This window comes from Melozone crissalis, unplaced genomic scaffold, assembly GCF_028551555.1.
Source record: "Melozone crissalis strain CALT ecotype California unplaced genomic scaffold, PUWL_Pcris_2 ptg000111l_1, whole genome shotgun sequence".
NCBI lineage: Eukaryota > Metazoa > Chordata > Aves > Passeriformes > Passerellidae > Melozone > Melozone crissalis.
In genome coordinates, this window is record NW_026535888.1 from 8,840,916 (window position 1) to 8,856,677 (window position 15,762).

General features: G+C 41.1%; 1 protein-coding gene across 1 annotated transcript in view; it reads right to left on the bottom strand.

Moving 5' to 3' along the window:
• RLF (RLF zinc finger) overlaps nt 1-15,344 on the bottom strand; it is a 38,077-nt gene extending 22,733 nt beyond the window's left edge. Inside the window, exons 1-3 of the mRNA XM_054292587.1 lie at nt 15,192-15,344; nt 9,213-9,367; nt 2,908-2,989 (exon numbers count right to left, since the gene is read on the bottom strand). Of these exons, the coding sequence (XP_054148562.1) occupies nt 2,908-2,989; nt 9,213-9,367; nt 15,192-15,344 (390 nt within the window). The remainder of the gene's footprint in view (nt 1-2,907; nt 2,990-9,212; nt 9,368-15,191) is intronic.
• Between the last annotated feature and the right edge of the window lie 418 nt (nt 15,345-15,762).

Consider the following 15,762-nt stretch of genomic DNA (forward strand, 5'->3'; position numbering starts at 1 on the left):
TAGCTGAGTATGACAACAAATAGTGAAAGAGACATGAGAAAAGAGAGATGTAACCCCTAAGGAATGAGGAAGAGTTCATGGCATAGTTTAACCAATAGATTGCTTGGCTTACAGAATATTCATAAGCTTATTATTTGCTGTATAAGTGTTTGATGCTTTCTTCAATAAATGGGACCTGTGATGAACCAGCTGGTGTCCTGGTCCCCTTCCTACGACAGCTTGTCTGTTTTGTTAGGAAAGCAAGAAGCACATTTACATCCATCAGTCTTGGGCATGTGCTAACATCATATTCTGTGGTGCTTTCCTACTGGATTTGCCTGGAGATCTGCACATCACAGTCACACACAGGTTTTTAACTGCAAGACAGCCTACAAGTGATTCTGGTCCCTAGTGCCCTTCACATGACTCACACACTCCTGTGGTGACAAATGGGTTCCTGCTGTGCTCCAAGGCAGGGTACAAGTGTTGTCATTCTCATCCTTCTGCCAGAGTTACTTCAAAATCTTATTAGAAACACCTGTTTGTAAAAATCCACAAACCTCTTCAGCAAGTTTTCAGAACATTACCTCGTTTAATCCATTCACTATCTGAACTATGGGCAGCATTAGGTGAGTGCTTAACTTGGAAGCTGCAGCTTCAAAAAGTCACTACAAAAGCCAAGTATATATTACTACTCCTGGCAGCAGCACATCTTGAATTTTCCCTTAGTTCTAAAAGCTGACATGAGAGATCTGAGCTTTGCCACTCTTTGCAGAACCCCAGAAGAGAAGGGCTCACATGTCTCAAACACCAGTAGTGAGATGCTGAGGATCCAACAAAGTTGTTGGTAATAACACACAAGGATTGATGCTAATAAAACATTGTGAGAAAGAACAAAATGTGGCTGGAGGAGTTACCTTAACCCTTGATCCAACCCCCCTGCTGTGTGCCTACATAGCAGGTAAAGCACTAATACAACAATTTCCATGTCAAGCATGTAATTTACTAATAAAATGTTGGGTTTGTGCATCCTCTGACTTCTGTAGATTCTTAAGGCCACAAGGGTTTACAAATCTTGGATGATCTGTCCCTCTTGAGAGTGGGACATCACAGCCTTCCACCACTGAAATTTAACAGCTCCCTTCCAAAATATTCAGCCTCAATTTTTAGTCTGATGAACCATCTCATCAGATTAAAAATCTGCTCTCTATTGACAGATGCATCAATGTTCAATCACTCATTTCAAAATCCTAGAAATGCACAGATCTGTTATTTCATAGAAATCACTAAACTTGGTAACAAGAATTCTCCTTGCAGATCCCTCCAGTTAAAAGCTAACAACTTTTAGAGCTGCACTGTAACTCTGCTGTAATGAAAAAAAGCCTGTATATGCCCTCCCATATTCCAAACATCTTGTTTCAGGTCTAGGCCATCTCAGTTACAAACACATTTGCCTTTTAGTGTAAGATAAGATCACAAGGCTTAGAGGAGACCTTATCACCATCTCCCAGTATTTAATGGGTAGCTACAAAAATCGATGGATATTCCCTTTTTACAAGAACTCACATGGAAAAGACATGGAGTAATGGGTACAAGTTACTCCTGGGGAAATGCTGATTGGACAACCAAGGAACATTTTTCATGATGAGAAGATTCAGCCACTGGAATCATCTCCCCAGGGAAGTGGTGTATTCTCCAGTGTTGGACAATTTAAAGATTTAGCTGGACTAAATCCAGACAGATCCTTGTCACCACTAAGGCAATAGGATTTAAACTATTCAAACTGAATTTCTTTCTATTACCAAGTACATGCCACACACAACTATTTCATGAGAGTAAATATTCCATGATATTTCAGGAAAAGGAGGTTTCTCTACACCTTGACTCACTCAAGCACAGCCCATCTCTGTCCCTTCTGCTACTGGCAGGACTACAAAGCTCTGCTAGACTGCTCCTCTCAGTTCAAAGTGACAGGTTTATTCATCTTCAGTCTACTGAAAAGCTTTCACACCTCTTGTTTCCTTGACTGCAGGGAAAACAAAAATAGAAACTCAGTATTAGCATCTTCAGAGCTAAAGCAGCAGTAGTGAAACCTCAGGGACTGAGAAATCCCCAGTCAAAAAAATCCCCAGTCAAAGGGGTCATGCAATAAGGACAGCTGCAAGGTCTAAGTCACTTCCAACTATTTCCTGCAAGGATCCTCACTTCAGGAACTTATAACTGAGATTAGTTGTTCTAATCTGTGACTTCACCAGTCACAGCTAACAGCAGAAGCAGAGCAGTCCCTGGTGCTGGAATCCATATCCATCAATATGAACACAGCACTACCACTCCTGTATTTCAGCTCCATGAGGAGCTCCAGTTCCTGCACACAGCTAGGTACAACCTCCAGACTAAAACCCAGAAAATATCTCTTCTTCCTACACAGTCTGCATCAGCCACCCTGATTTGAGTGCAGGAATGTTGTAATATGAGCTTATTTCAGCACCACCCATAAAGAAATCCTTCTTAGAACCACTTGGACTAAAGACCTGCCCTACCGTTTCCATCCCTCTCAAACCAGGTACAGACACTAACCTGCCACTCAAGCCTCCACAAAAGCTCTTTTCTCACCAAAGCCATGCTTCAGAGCTGTTAAATCACTTCATTTAGCTCTGTCTCTCATACAAACCATTCAACCAAGACTCAGTGAGGTTTTTCTGCTTAAGCTGCCACCAACAGTGAGATATAAATATGCTCTTGGGCATTAAGACTCCCAATACAGTTGCTGCAGTCAGACTTTGCTGCTCAGAAATTCTTGCTGCCTAGGTAACAGCAATGCAGGACAAGTGGAACTCAGGGGAAGGGTAGAAGAGAAGGAATACAACTGCAGCCTTTTTTTTGTTTTTTTAATGTGTAAATTGCAAAAAAGAAATTCAGAAGACTTACCTGAATGGATTGATGGAATCCTAACCACACCTCATGTGGCAATTCACTTTCAGGAATTGAAAGCAGTAGCTCAAAACAACTCCTGGAAAAGCAAAAGGCAAGTAAACAAGCTACCTGAACACATTCTCTTGGTACATTAAACAACATTTCTGGCACATGCTACTCAGTATTCAGCTAAGCAATGACAATAACACTGAAACATGTTAGGTTGTGTACATCAATTAAAGGCTGAGACAGCCTGTAAATCAGGCATGATTCATCATATGGAAACAGTGCTCTTTTTACTACATGTAATCTCTCTAATTTAAGATTGCAGCTAAGATAAGTCCATTCAATGTAGCTCAGGGGCATTGCATCACAGAATTTTATTCTTTCTTCTCAAAGGAAACCTAGTAACCATTCTAAATAAAGCTCACTGGAGTCCAGCATGGTCTCTGCCTAGAGGGAGAATGAAAGCCAGCTTCACCTAACTCAACATTTCAGCACTGACACAGATAAGGAAAAAACCCCTAAGAAACAGCCTGACAGAAGACACATGCACCAACACCAAAATGGACCTGAACAGGAAATGTCAACAGAGCATCAGCACCTGGAAACACCTCCTGAGCCTTTGATACCAACTGAGGAGCATTCCGATGCCTACAGCACAAACTGCAACCTGCCAGGGCAGGACTGCTGCTGCCTTGTTCTCCAGCAGGAGCTATCCAGCCTTGTACAGAACACTGCCTAAAACCCTGCTGAACAACCCTGGTCAAACTAAAAATGTTAACCATGACACTGCCTAGACATTCACAAGACTTACACACAGCAAAAATTTTCATAAATTGTGACAATATAAGAAAACTAATCTAGGACACCATCTATAAAAAAGCACTATAAGCTTTTTCATAAGCTACATCTACACTGTTAGATAGTTTCAACTCTTGCTACTTTTTCTTCAAAACATCCTTTCTCAAATATTAAATAGAAGAATGATAGGGCAACACATTCAATCTTAGACACACAGAAGAACTGAGCTGGAAGTGGAAAAGGAAGAGATGACCATGAAGCAAACAGGAGTTTCAGATTTGCTTAGAACTCAAAAATAATGTCCATCTTCCTCCTGACTAATGCACTGAACAGTTACCTACCAAATGCTATGCCTACTCAGATTCAGCAGCCATATACCTCAACAGGACCAAATGGATGAATATTGAATGTATCTGGCCATCCTTTCCACATATCTGAGTTCACTCCCAATCCTGCTTCCTTGAAATAGAGGTTGCTGCAAAAAGCTCTAAGCATTTTTATTAGATGGGCAGAAAACACATCAGCCTTCAGCACTGTCATTCCATCATTATTCACACCATTAGGACAGGACTTTGCTGATGATGAAAAAGCTGCCAACAGGAACACCAGATATTCCCATTGTCACAGGTCTCAACTTAATAAAATAACCAGGACTTTGTTGTGCCTTCTAGTCCAACTTGGCAGTACAAGTTAATTCACCAGCCCAAATGTTTAGACCCAGGTGGTTGCTAACAAACCATCAAAATCAACTTTATGAAACACCTGAACTCTATTTTAACGTTAAAAAACCTAAAACTTTAAAAACTCAACAAAACAGCAACAAGAAAAACAACAAAAATCCTTAAACAAAAAACCAACGACAAATTAACCAACCAAGAAAATCCCTATCTATGTGTTCTGTTTTCTTCTAACTCACACAGACTCTGCACCCAGTAACACATTTGCAAACTTCATGATCATTGTGCTTTTGTAAAGTCTTTTGATGCACACCTCACTTTTAATCAATCCTACTTATGTCCACTTTTAATTCCTAGAATTATTTTCTAGAACATTTCATATCTATTACATTGGTTATGTAAAATAGTAGACTTGAACAAAATGTCAAAGTGAGCTTTTAAATATAATTTTTCTAAACTTAATGCTTAAGTTGCTACTTGGATAGTGAAAAAAATCTGCAATTACATTTTGAAAGCATTGTGTATACAGAGTGAGATAGTTTAGGAAGACAAGAGGATTTAATTTATGCCCCCAGAGTTACTGTCTGTACAGGACTGATCTGAACCCAAAGGGAAAAGTTCTTTTGCTCCTCAGCATTCCAACACAGAGAACTCTGGTCTGGAAGTCACTCCTTAAGAAATCTGGAGCTCCAGATTACAAACTACCACATAAACCAACTCACAGCACATTGTAAAAGCAATATCCAGGATATTGCAATCACAATTTCCTTGGCAGAAGAATAATAAGAATTCTAAGTCAATTAACAAAGTTTTTTTGTAAAAATTGATTCAAACACACAAGTGCAGAAAAACTTCCCACTGCCAAGGGGAACAAAACACTATTTAACTTAATTCTTTCTGTTTGTCCTTATTATGCAATACTTTAAAACACACTTCTGCCCCTGAATTCCCATTGCCCTCTTTATTGTAATGCAACTAAGGGGAGTTAACATGTCATGGCTAGGCCACAAATCAAAATTAAAGGATCATGCCATCAAGTCCAACCTTTCTAACCCTACTCCACCAGGACCACCACAATCCCTACCTGTACAAAACTCAATTCTAAACTTCAATCACAATTTTTGCAAATAAAATGTAGTGGGTGCTTGAATATTTACATTATTATAAAAAAATATTACCCATCTGAAACACTCAACCTCAAAATATCTTTTAAGCAAAGGTGTCTTAGATATAAATTTATTTTGGAACAAATAACTCTGCAAAATTCAACATATTATTTGCATATAATTTTTCAGTAATACCTCATTTCAATTATACCTCATTCACAGAAACTTTTAAAATCTTTCAGAACTGTTTATCTTTAGACTGTAATAGAACACTTTTCTATGCTAATCTTCTCAGAGACAAAAGATGACTCATTATACATTGGATCATCAGCATGCATTGTTCACTTGTTGTCAGGAATCATCCTGTGCTTATTAAGAGTTGAATTAGCACCTAATGATAGGCAGCAGAGTGGTTGAATCAACCTGCAGCAGTGGATTAGGCTGAGAAATGCTTTGTGACACAAACAGCTCAGTGTCACCTGTGCCTGCTCACAGAGTGCTGAGGGAAGCAAGCACACTCTTCCTGGAACAATATTATTATTATTATTATTATTATTATTATTATTATTATTTAGTCCTCCATAGCTGAGCCAGAGCCTCAAGCTTGAGGCAGACTGGTCTGATTGGTTCAATACCGTTTTGCTTTTTAAAACTGATGGCATTCACATCTCCTTTCACTTTTTATAAAAAGAAAACCATACTAACACCTTCTCAAAGTTGTAGAAGTGGTGAATTCCCTTTCAGTTCAGTGCCATCAAAGCACACAGGAGAAAGTGCAAAGCAGTTAAATTTTAGTTACTGTCAAACACCATGTGACTTATGACCAAATATTTGTTCTTTTTTAATCTATTAATCTTAGCATCTGTCACAGACACATTTTCTGAAAAATCCTTTCCTTAGGATTTTTCCTCCTGAGAAGCTCAGAGGCCTCAGGAAGAAAAAGTAAACAATGATTATCTGCTGCTGTGGAATGCAACAGGTGCATCTGGGATTGGTCTCATGTGGTTGTTTCTAATTAATGGCCAATCACAGTCAGCTGGCTCAGACTCTCTGTCCAAGCCACAAACCTTTGTTATCATTCTTTCCTTTTCTATACTTAGGATTTCATCAGAAGGCTGGCTTTCTTCTATTTTTTAGTATAGTTTTAATATAATATATATAATAAAATAATAAATCAAGCCTTCTGAAACATGGAGTCAGATCCTCATCTCTTCCCTCATCCTAAGACCCCTGTGAACACTGTCACAAGCATCAAATAAACCATTTTCAGATGGAAGTAAAATTTCCATACTGATGGTAACATGGCACCTTCCCCCTCACACCAGCCTCAGAAATAAAGCACCCACAGAAGCCTGAGTGAATAACCAGCTTCAAGGGTCTCCTCAAGGAGAGCCAGCTGTCAGTGAAGACATCTCTGATATGGTTAATTCTTTATTAATTCTTCTACAGAGAATTACCTTTGAAATAGTAACACTGAGGGGTGAGGGGAATGCACTGTGCTTTGGGGCTGTGAGAATAACCTGTCCAAATTCCACCTGAGCAAAGCAGCTAAGTCACTCCATGGCCAAAAAGAACATTCCTGTTTGCCACCCACACACCCCCAATTGTTTGTCATTGTTTGTCACACCTGGAATCTACAAGAGCAACCACTCCAAGCTTTCCTTTTGACTCCTGAGGTTGGACAGTGACCCAACAATATCTCACACTGCATGTGAGGTAACTCACAGTTCCTACACCACGTCAGTGGGAGCACAACCAGCACCCAGCAGGGGAAACCACAGCACACTGAATTTTGCTGTTACTGCCTCACCCTGCTGAGAAGGAAATCAGGAGGAAGAAGTTCTTTTCCTCGTCTCCAGGAGGAATGTTGGAAGGGAAGGAGGATTTCAATAGGAAGCAGAGCACTTCTGCTTTGGTACAGCAAGTTTGCTCATTTCACTTCCAATCAAAGCTCAATTCTGAAAACACAGACTTGAAAACACAGTGGGTATGATTGCTGTGGGGAACCCAACTGTCTCCTCAAAAATCCCAATTTCATGGGAACTCTATGTTTTCGTGTCCCTAACTAAGTAACAATCTTCCTCCCTCATGGAACCTCAACTTTTATCTTGAATTCCCTGCTCTAACTTCTCTCACACTCCCTTGGAAACTTATGAAAAAGAAAAACTGTGGGAGAGTTAATTCGGGTATGCCACTGTCCTCCTTATCTTCCACCTCACTCTTTGTATTCCTCATTCTTTAGATTCCTTTCAAATGTAATCATTGTAAGAAAGAGAAGATTTCAGCAAGTCAGCTTTTCTACTGTCCTCTAACACAAAGTTTTCTGAATATAAAGGCTACAACAAAATCCTCCCCCAAAACCTGGAAAAAAACATACTAGCAAAAGCAGAACATTCTGATATTTCCCAACAAGAGAAAATCAATTTTGTTACAGAACTGGGATTTACACCCCAAGATATCAATATACAGAAAATAGTCCAAGTAGAGATGCCCTGCAAGCAAACACTAAATGACAAACTTTTAAAATTACTTAAGTATGAAACACCAAAATACACAAGCTAATTAATGATAGTATGATGAAGACAATAATACTCTATCCTTAAGGGGACAGACTGAAAAAGCAATGAAGATATTTTGCCAAAAATGTGTATCATGTACCAGGTAAATGTAGTTAAAGTTTTAGGTTTCCACTGTAAGAACCTAGGACACATGTCTCCTGATTTCATGTTTTCAAAGAACCCAAAACCACTCCTAGTTCACATATTTCTCACAATTTAAAAGAAGATAATTCAAGGCATCATTTGGAGATAATCTGCTTCTGAGCTGTTCATTTATACTGCAAGTCAGTCCAATACAAAATAAAAGCATTTGCCCAAGGAGTTCACTGCTAAAGTCCATCTTAAAGAGAATATCTGAGTTCAGACCACAGAAAAAGCAGGAGACTGATAACAAAAAAACCCAAAAATTGTCACAGAATCACTTCTTTTCTATGATCTTCATATTCAAGGTTCTAGATTTTCACCCTCCCTCCTCAGATGAAACCTCACTAGCAAGGAACAACCAGCACATCACCTTATCACATCACCTTATCACTCTCAGGTTATATTGATTATTCCCAGTGCACATAAAACCCTCAGTCTACACTCCTCAATTACAAAAAGCTGCTTTGCACTTAGGACAGACTTTGAGGAACTCCAAGTTATCCCAATTCAGCTGATGGACTGTAAAATGATCTCTATCCTGTTCCAGGAATTGCTGTGCTTTAAGTCATGTCTAGTCTGCTTTGCAACCTTACAGCACAACTCAGACTGCCATGAACACAAATCAGCTTGTCCTTTTCAACAAGGGACACACTCAGGATGTCCCTGCACTGAAGGGGACAGGACACACAGCTCCAACTGCAGAGCAAGGAACAAAGTTTATTAATTAATGTGTGAAAGTCTCATATTGAAGCTTTGGTTTAATGAGTACCACACTAAGCTTCAAGAACAGAACCCTCCTAAAACCCACATGATTATCCAAATACAGAAGAATAAAACTTGTCCACATTAATTAATTAAAAGCTCAAACACATTTTTGTGGTATAATTAAAAATGTACTAAATGTACTAGATAATTGCAAATATAGTTGTCACATTAAACAATAAACAATTTCAACAGCTTGCCCTTTCATTTATAAAGTTCAATTCTTTTTAAAACAACAAAAAAAATTAATATACCAACTTAAAACTTACAGCACTAGCCTGCCAAGTACCAGAAGAACATCTTCACATTCTGTAGTCAAGTAAGGTCTTGCATTAGCAAAGCTTTGGATGGAGATTCGATACACTTCCAAAAAAGGTAAAATATGTTCTGATGCACCCCGACTGCCAGCATACTGGAGCAGTGTCTGAAACAACAGGATTAGCATTAGAAACTCTTGTAGCACACTGAAAAACAAATATCAATACACAGCAGCAGACACATGCAGTGGAATCGTTCTGCAAGTGAGAAATTCTTACTCTGAAGAAGAATTTAAAGTGACAGCTTTTCATCTCAATTCTCATTTTCATCTCAATTTTCATCACAATTCTCCTTTTTATTGAAATATATTTTATTTAGCTTATAATCTTGATAAAGTTATCTGAATTTCTCCCTGGGAGAAAGCCAGATGTAATTGGCAGAAATGTGAGCTACTAAGTAGAAAATTCAGGGAGAAGTTTTACACTTGGCTCCTTTTGTACATCTACCATAGAGACAGAACCATGTATGTAACACACTTTTGCTTAAAAACAAATATATACACAATATCAAACACATACAGTGGAATCATTCTGGAAGTGAGAAATTTTTACTCTGAAGAAGAATTTAAAGTAGCAGCTTTTCACCTTAACAGAAATTCTCGCTTTTATTGAAATATATTTTTATTTTGTTTAATAAAGTTACCAGAATTTCTACTTGGGAGAAAGCTAGATGCTTGAAATTGGTGGAAATGTGAGCTATTAAGTAGAAAATTCAGAAGTCCTACACTTGGCTCCTTTTGTACAACTACCATGGAGACAGAACCATGTAAGTAACACACTTTTGCTTAAAAACAAATATAATACACAATATCAGACACATACAGTGGAATTATTCTGGAAGTGAGAAATTTTTACCCTGAAGAAGAATTTAAAGTAGCACCCGAACAGAAATTCTCCCTTTTATTGAAATATATTTTTATTTAGCTTCTTATCTTGATAAAGTTATCAGAATTTCTACTTGGGAGAAAGCTAGATGTAATTAGCAGAAATGTGAGGTATTAAGTAGAAAATTCAGGGAGAAGTCCTACACTTGGCTCCTTTTGTACAACAACCATGGAGACAGAACCATGCATGTAACACTGGAATCTTTATCACTAGTGAGAATGCACAAACTCAAGATTAATAACATTACTTCAGGTGCAGTGTTTTAAACATCCATGCATTACCCACACAGCAAACATGAAGCCACCAGAAAGGGATCCAAATCCCAGATCAGATCATTATGTAGGCATTTTTCAAACACAAAATTACTCCAGATTTTACTCCTTGGCCACAGCAATCCCACATTATCTGGGCACTAAAGCAGCAATATAAAATCTAGTCAGGTTTAATGAAATCACATCAACACAGGGACAACACCAGTACATCCCAAAAAAACTGGGTAAAAGGATAATTTTAGAATAATTCTAGAAGCTTGGGTGGGCATAGTCCAAGACAGCTCCATTCATGTAATGTTAATTGCAATTAAACAGAAAGGTTGTAAGATAACAAATGCTGTGGTGAGTTTTTAGAGTAGCTGTTTAGTATTATGTCACCAGATTGTTTGGATGGATTTGTTGTCCCTGCCGATTTTGCCTTCAGCAGTTGTACACATTGTAAATGCCTCAATCACCAACTGAACTGTCTGAAACACTTCTTTTTATTTTGGAGGGCGACAGTGCCACCTCTCCAATGACACTGGACAAACTAACAGTCTATCAAATATCCCTTCATGTATAAAAGAATGCAAAACAATAAGTTATTTACAGAAAGTGTGTGAGAAAGTTTGCTACAAGAATGTAAATATCAGAAGGCTTAGAAAATCTTAAAAAATCAAAGTGACAATGTGGCAGTCAATGCCAGGGTTTAGTTGAGGTGTTAGGTGAACACCCAGGTATTTAGGTGAGGCATGGGCTGGTCCCAATGATCTTTAAGGTCTCTTCCAACCCAGTGATTCTGGGAATTCTGTGACTGCATGGGGAAAAAAAATAAAAATTCAGAGTGCTTTGCCCTACCATTCAAAACAAGTCAAATTGTCCTTACAAGGACATTTACAAGCCCACATGATGTTATCAGAAGGTGAATGGAAACAGCAGCTATGGAACAAACCCTTTGACAGGCTTGCTAAACCACATGCAGTCACAACAATGACCAACACCTACCCTCCATCACAGCAGGAAATGTGGCCAGTACCCAATGTCACAGCAGTGATATAACTACACTATTTTAGTCCTAACCTAAAAACAGTGCAGACCAGCAGAATCAGGTGTTACACTTGAGAAATCTATACAAAAATACCACCTAAGAATCAGTAATCTGCTGTTTTGTGGATTGTTCTCCAACAATAAATGAGCAGAACTTCTGGGTGAATGGAAGTTAGAAACTTTCCCCAAACCCCACATGATATTAATAGTTATAAGACTTAAGCTGGGGCAGGGAATTGGAAGTTTGCAGAAATCATCCTTAAGCACAGCACAAATATCATTAGCTGCAGCATGTAATGGTAACACCAGTCTTCAAGTTTATTTAACAGATTAATGGATTTGATAATATAACTCAAATCACACATTGCTTTGTAGCATTAAATCCCATTCAAAGACTGTCAAGCTGCAATCCCCAGAGAGTCAAGTGATGACTATCATAAATCAGCTGTTTGGTAAAGCCAGCAGTAACACTACCATCACAGTGACTAGAGAAACAGATCAAACACACCAATCCCTGCACTTTTCTAAAAATATATCCATTAAAACCAATCTATTTAAAAAGCCAAATTTAGCACTCAATTATTTTGACAGACACTTTGATCATAAACTACCTGGTCTATGTAAACCATAAAACACAGCAGAATACTTTCTAAGATTAAATAAATTTTCTAGTAAACACTGCAGCCTTGCCCTGGGATCAAAGTCTTAAAGCTAACATGAGGAATTCACTGAGTAACTATTTATGAGAAACTTCTTGTCAAACACATAAACAATGGTTTCAGTGTAAAAAAACACATTCAAGGTGACAGATTTATTAATAGCTTAGACTTCAAGGATCTAGTTTGGAATATTATGATGCTGTTAGTATAGCAGACTGACAAATAAGCCAAATGTAGTAATTGTATTAAAGAAGTTCTTGAAAGCCCTTGTGCTGTTTCACAAGCCATGGTTGTTTAGTTGTCCCCTATGGATTTCTCCTGGCAGTCTTTATAAAAACTATTATGGAAAAATTATTAATTTGACAGAATTAAACTACATGTTTAAGGGGTTCTCAAGTAACAATTTAGAAGCAATTAGTACCTTACAGTATAATTACCTGAGAGAGTATTCACACATTTAAAGTCTGGCTCACACACACCCATTTACACCTCATCCCACCCTCCTCTTCCATTCCAGTAACATCTCTGATGGGCAAATGGGGTGAGAAGGGCAGAGCCCACACCCCCTAATGAGTAACACACAGGCCAGCCCAGGTTTTCACTCTCTGCAATGCCACAACACCTCCTTAGCTGCACTTCCTCAAAACTGGAATATTTTAGCTCAGACCCAATTTAAAGATGAAGATCCCAAAGTTCCCTGACCTGTTGGTACAGCTTTGAAATTTTAAAGAAAAATAATTTCTTGTCTTCTTAACCATATCTGATTGCACTCAACCTGTCACCTTCAAAAATTTCAGGAAGCCAACAGCTGCTGGGCACTGGCAGATGGGATTTGACATCCTACAACCTCCCCTTCAGTGCAAATTGTTCTTCCTATTTATGACAGCACAGCCTCAAACACTCCCCTCAGTTGTTCTATCTGCTCATTGGGTACATACTGCTCTCCACAAAGAAAAAAATATAATTTCCCAAGGTGAATGTGCAAAGCATGACTGCCTATACAATATAAAGCTGCAGAGTCGACCCATGATTTAGGCTTCAGCAGTTTCTTTGTTTTGTTATCCTGGACAACAGCAGCATTTCCCTGCTTGGAAATGGGATCTTCAAGGAAATTGTGACATCCAGCATCACCCCCTGTATGAGCTGCTGGAAAGCTGCACACAGCAGCACAAGTTTAGCAGTGGTAAAACAGCATTCAGAGAGCTCAAAGCAAAGGGAATTCCCTAATTTGGTTCAGTTTGCCTGGAAATTACCAGCCACGGTCATTTCCACAGCAAAACAGTGCAACTTCCAGGCCCCTGCCTCAGCTGTACTCACAGGATGGCAAACATAAAACATTTCAGCTCTCCTTCCCAAAATCAAACTTAAGCCCAGATAAATTCAGCTTCTTTCTAGGCACATTTTGCTGTAGTTTAATAATTTTATAGCAAGGTATCAATGGTAGCTTCCAAGTAATTAATATAAAATTGAGCTCCCTAAACTTCACTCACGGGCAGACCTTGAGTTATTGAAGTTATCACAAACATCCCCTGCTAAGAGAAACCCAGACATAAAATTCCACCCCACCCACAGTGGTCTGACTGCACAAAGACATCACAAATTCATCCTCTGTGGAGGATGGAGCTGCTTCAGGATGGACCAGCAGCTCCATGGATGCATCCCCTGCAGTCCAGGCATGACAATCCAACAGGTTCCAGACTGGTGGCAACTCAAAACAAATCTTTTCCATTTTTATCTGTGCCATCACAGCATTTTAAAATGAAACAATAACAGCACAAGGACCCAGAGGGCTACATTATTTTGGGGCATGGTTTGGGGTCTTTTTGTTGTTTACTTTTTTTTTTTTAGGTAGCAGAACTGTCTTTCACCACACTCCACTGATCAAGCATCTTTAAAGCTTCTTCTGTACCCAGCTAATCTGGGAAACTGGACATGCACACACAGAGATCATCCTGACAGCCACGATTAAGGGTCAGCTGAATACTTGTCTCAATGTTCTGACACAATGTTCACCACTGGAAACAATTTTAGCAAATCCTGGACATAGACAGGGTGACACTTTGTAGCAGGTTCCATGTCAGTGCAAGGTCACACAAAATGAATTCGGGACAAACACAGCAGGAGGCAGCTGCACCCCGCAGCTTGGAAGAGTTTTGAAACATAGAAATTACACTTATTCTCTTGTTGCAGTGAGTGATAGCTTAACATCCTCCCACAGTGGTATGGCAAAGCACACAACCTGTGGATGCAAAATGGAAGACTGGGAAGGGTAACACCACTCGTACATAATTTGTGACAACCCAGCAAGCTTTTTTTCTCTGATTTTACCATTCATCAGTCAAACACTATAGCTTTATCAGCTGAGAAAACAGATTTTTTCTTTCTTATTTAAAACCCACAATCTCTCCAGACTCAGCAGAGACAAGTTACAAACTCAGTATCATAACAATTTTTCAACCTTAGAGCTCACAGTAAATGATGCTGTGAGGGTGGCAAAAATTAATAATTGGAGGAATTTACTTAAGAATGAGTTATCTCCATCACTGGTGGCTTTAAACAATATCAGCTCTTGTTCTGGAACTCAGGGCCCCGATTCAGAAATTGGAGATCTCCCTGCGGGGTCCACTAAGCAGGTATTCAACATATGACATCCAAACCACAGCTCATCAGCGCCTGAAGGGCCCTGCAGGCCCCGCAAGCACTGCTTACACATCTTAAACAAGGCGAATACGCAGATTTGATCCCGAGACAAGCGGAACAGTGGAACAGACACCGGAGGTGTCGGAGCCGAGCCAGGACTGCTCGTGCCCCGTTGCCCCAGCCAGGCCGCCCCGCTCCGCACGATGCCCGAACCCAAAGCCGAGCGCTGCCCCGGCCCCGCTCCGGGCTGGCGCCGCAGAGCCCCGCTGGGCAGGCGGGCACGGAGCCCCGAGCCCTGCACGCCGCCAGCGCCGGCACAGCGGGGGCAGAGCGGGGGCAGAGTGAGGACAGAGCGGGGGCAGAGCGGGGGCACAGCGGGGACAGCCCGAGCCCGCCCCGCCGCATCCCCCCTGCCGCCCGCGCCGCGGCCCGCCCCGCCCGCCGCCTACCTGGCAGAAGCCCCGGCAGTAGGCTCGGGACGAGGCCTCCGACACCTCCTGCTCGCGCAGCTCCGTCTGCAGCTGCCAGAGGCGGGCGCGCAGCGCCGGCACCACCCGCGACACCTCCGGCCGCGCCGCCGCCTCGGCCTCCGCGTCCGCCATCTGCACCCGGCCCCACTGCGCGTAGGCACCGCTCACGTGACCCCGCCGCTGACCTCATCGGCCAGGGACGGCGCCACGTGACGCGCGCACGTGACGAGTGGCCGGGCCCGCGCGAGGGGCGGGGCGGGGAGCGGGAGCGCGCCCGTGACGCGGCGGCGCGCGCGGCCCTCAGAGCGGAGGGGGCGGGGCCACAGCGCCCTGGCCCCGCCCCCCGCGCCGTGAGGGCTCCGCGAGGGCTCCGTGAGGGCTCCGTGAGCGGGGCGGCGGCGCTGCCGGGAGCGATGGCTCCTCTGCCATAAAGATGATTGACTGCAGGGCTAGGAGACTTGAAATGTGATGACAGACACCGGCCAGAGCCGGCTTTTTAACTCAGATTGCCGTTACTCTAATCTCCCGTTAACAGCACGGTGTTGATAGC